The 3726-nt window shown below is 62.4% G+C and overlaps 1 protein-coding gene across 1 annotated transcript in view; it reads right to left on the reverse strand.

Moving 5' to 3' along the window:
- The window catches only part of VDBG_09738 (U3 small nucleolar RNA-associated protein), a gene marked incomplete at both ends in the record, with an annotated part of 3527 nt that extends 2487 nt beyond the window's left edge, over nt 1-1040 (reverse strand). The window contains 3 exons of the mRNA XM_002999972.1: nt 12-237; nt 353-739; nt 819-1040. Coding sequence (XP_003000018.1) covers nt 12-237; nt 353-739; nt 819-1040 — 835 coding nt within the window. The remainder of the gene's footprint in view (nt 1-11; nt 238-352; nt 740-818) is intronic.
- Between the last annotated feature and the right edge of the window lie 2686 nt (nt 1041-3726).

Raw genomic sequence — 3726 nt, forward strand, 5'->3', positions numbered from 1 at the left:
TCGAGCCAGACCTTGCCGAGGATGCAGGCATCCGCGAAGGCTTTGCACTGGGTCCTCGCGCGGGGTCAAGACGCGCAGGTATGTGACGAATGTCTCCTCAGCCTTGAGGGTTGAGTTGTAGAACGGGGTCGGGGCGTCTGCGCCGTCGGCCCTTGTTGTTGTTTGCGGTGGAGATGAGCTTGGACTTGGCGAAGAGGCCGTCGGGGGCGCAGGGGATGATGCGGATGGCATATTCAGCTTCGTCGTCGTCGTCGTCGTCTTCGTCTTCGTTGTCATCGTCTCGGTCGTCACCCTCCTCCTCTTCCGAGTCGTCTTCTTCCGATTTTCCCGCCTTGTTGCCGCCCTTCTTCACGCTCTCCGATTCGACCTTGGGAAGAATGGTCAAAATAGGCAGAAGGCTGTTCTCGTTGAGGTTCTCGAACAGAAGGTCGACAGACGACCCCAGGGCCTCGCGAACGCCAGCGGCAATGTTGGCGATATAGTAGGCGCGACGGTAAAAGTAGCGCATGGTCTGGAAGTCCTTGTCCTGGAAGAGCGAGGCGGGCATCTGCACAATCATGTCGACGCACTTGTCCTCCTGGCCCTGGATCATGGTGCGCGAGACGTAGCTGCCGACGACATTGCAGGCAGCGGGCTTGGCGTAGGCGAGCTTGTAGGGGGCGTCGGCGGCGGGCTTGGGGTCGGGAAAGGGGATCTGGATGTGGTGCTTCTTCTGGAACTTGCGCGTGGCATCGGAGATCTGGGAGGGGCAGGGGGGTCAGCATAGTTCACGGCCGCGAGACGAGTGTTCGATGTAGAGTCGAGAGGGGAGTTCGTACGGGGGCGGCCTCCTGCGGGGCAATGCCGTCGATGACATGTTTGATCTGCTTCAAAAGGGCGTCGGCGCCGTCAAAGGTCTCTGCGTAGTCGACCTTGACCTCCTTCAGGAGCTCTTCGGTCTGCAGGACGAAAGGACTGGCCGTGGCCATGGCGACGGATCGTTTGGACTTGGGGGCGTCGCCATTGTGAGAGACCTTGCGTCGCTTGGCGCCAGACTCCATGGTGGCGTGGGTTGTCGGTTGGCAGGCCGGGTGAAGGAGCTTTAAATTTTGGCCGAGGGAAAAAAAAGGTATTAGACGACCGTATGCCCTCGCAAAAACGCATGAGCTCCTACTCGCCATTTGACGGACTCTGGTCGACCTGCACCTCGACGTGAACTTTTTTCTGCAGCGGCGTGGGGCTCTGATAAGATAAGGCGGGACGAAACGACGACAGAGCTCCAGCCACATGCTGGCAGTCGTAGCTGACATAATACAGTGGCCGTGCTCGCCAAGAGAGGCGCGGCAGAGGACTTACCCGGATGACGGAACAATGCGGGGAACGAGGAACGGCGGAAGAATGCTACGTTCTTGTGTGTGTGCCTTGGACCTGGGGGAGCAAGGGGAGCAAGGGGAGCAAGGGGAGCTAGAGGAGCCTGGGGCACTGGGGCACTCCGCACGTCGGAAGGCTGTCGGAAGCGATCCTCGGCAGCTGGGCCACATCCCGAGCCCTCTTCAGTGGTGGTCACCAGTGGTGGTCACCAGTGGCTCACTCACACAGTGGCCCGCAGTGGCTCGCCTGGCTCAGTGGCCCAGTGGCCCAGTGGCTCAGTGGCCCAGTGGCCCAGTGGCCCAGTGCTGGACCCAGGTGCAGCTTCCCCTTTGGATCGTTCACCTCGGCCACTGCCGGTTTAAACAGCCGGGTCAATAAAGTCGCCCTCCATCGCCGGCTGCACCTCGACCATTGTCGCCGTTGTTGCTCGCTCCTCCTTCTCTTCTCCCACCCCCCTTCCTCTCTCTCTCTCCTCCGGCTTCGCTTCCTGAACCTACTCTCTACCCATTGCTCTTCTTCTGCTTTATACCCTGAACGTCCCCCCCTCGTCATAGTCTGACCCTGGTCACTCTGCCTGTGTGTCTCATCGTCGCTACAACCCCTCCACCCCTCTGGTAGTCAGTCCATCACAGTATAGGCATTGGGACCATTCACCTACACAACACAATGTCTTCTGCCGCGCTCTGCCTGAGGACAGTACGAGCCTATGCTCGCCATGGCTCCAATGTAAGCCTCCCCGTACTACGCCCGACCATCGCTCGTCAATGGCCGGCGGCAGCCAAGTCACAGGCAGCGAGACTGACACGGGCCCATGCAGACCACACCCCTCCTGGCGCGCGCCTTCTCGGCGTCCAGCCGCCGACTCGAGATCAACAAGGTGTTTCCCTCGGCGGCTGAGGCCCTCAAGGACATGAAGCCCAACTCGACGCTGCTGTGCGGCGGCTTCGGCCTCTGCGGCGTGCCCGACACGCTGATCAACGAGGTGCTGAAGAAGCCCGAGCTCACGGGTCTCACGGCTGTCTCGAACAACGCCGGCACCGACACGTCGGGGCTCGGGCAGCTGCTCAAGACGAAGCAGATCAAGAAGATGGTGGCCAGCTACATTGGCGAGAACAAGACGTTCGAGACCATGTACCTCACGGGCGAGGTCGAGCTCGAGCTGACGCCGCAGGGCACGCTCGCCGAGCGCTGCGCCGCCGGCGGCAAGGGCATCCCGGCCTTCTACACGCCGGCGGCCTTTGGCACGGTCGTGCAGACGGGCGACCTGCCGCTGAAGAACAAGGCCGACGGCACGCCGGCCGAGTTCTCGTACCCCAAGGACGTCAAGGTGTTCAACGGCAAGTCGTACCTGCTCGAGCACAGCATCGACGGCGACTACGCCTTTGTCAAGGCCTACAAGGCCGACAAGCTCGGCAACTGCCAGTTCCGCCTCGCCGCCAACAACTTCAACGGCGCCATGGGCCGCAACGCCAAGATGACCATTGTCGAGGCCGAGCACATTGTCGAGCCCGGCGAGATCAGCCCCGAGGCCATCCACCTGCCGGGCATCTACGTCAAGCGCGTCATCCAGAGCACCGAGGACAAGAAGATTGAAAAGTACACGTGGGCCAAGGACGACAGCGACGCGTCGGCCAAGTCGGCGCTCGGCTCGGGCGACACGGCGGCCAAGCGCGAGCGCATCGTGCGCCGCGCCGCCAAGGAGTTCAAGAACGGCATGTACGCCAACCTCGGCATCGGCATGCCCATGCTGGCGCCCGGCTTCGTCGGCCCCGAGGTCGAGGTGCAGCTGCAGTCGGAGAACGGCATCCTCGGCCTCGGCCCCTACCCGAAGAAGGGCCTCGAGGACGCCGACCTCATCAACGCCGGCAAGGAGACGGTGACGCTGAACCCCGGCGCCGCCGTCTTCGGCAGCGAGGAGAGCTTCGGCATGATCCGCAGCGGCCGCATCAACCTCACCATCCTCGGCGCCATGCAGGTCAGCAGCACGGGCGACCTCGCCAACTGGATGCTGCCCGGCAAGGTCAAGGGCTTCGGCGGCGCCATGGACCTCGTCAGCAACCCCAGCGCCACCAAGGTCGTCGTCACCATGGAGCACACGGACAAGAAGGGCAACCCCAAGATTGTCAAGCAGTGCGCCTTTCCGCTGACGGGCCGCGCCTGCGTCTCGCGCATCATTACGGAACTGGTAGGTGCATGCCGTGCGAAGACGAGGGAGAGAATGTACGCTAACGTTGGGCAGGGTGTCTTTGACGTCGACTTTGCCCACGGCCTGCAGCTCGTCGAGATTGCCGACGGCGTGACGGTCGAGGAGATCAAGAGCAAGACGGAGGCGCCGGTTCACCGTCGCCGAGGACCTCAAGCCCATGCTGTGAGAGG

Source organism: Verticillium alfalfae, genomic scaffold, assembly GCF_000150825.1.
Source record: "Verticillium alfalfae VaMs.102 supercont1.16 genomic scaffold, whole genome shotgun sequence".
NCBI lineage: Eukaryota > Fungi > Ascomycota > Sordariomycetes > Glomerellales > Plectosphaerellaceae > Verticillium > Verticillium alfalfae.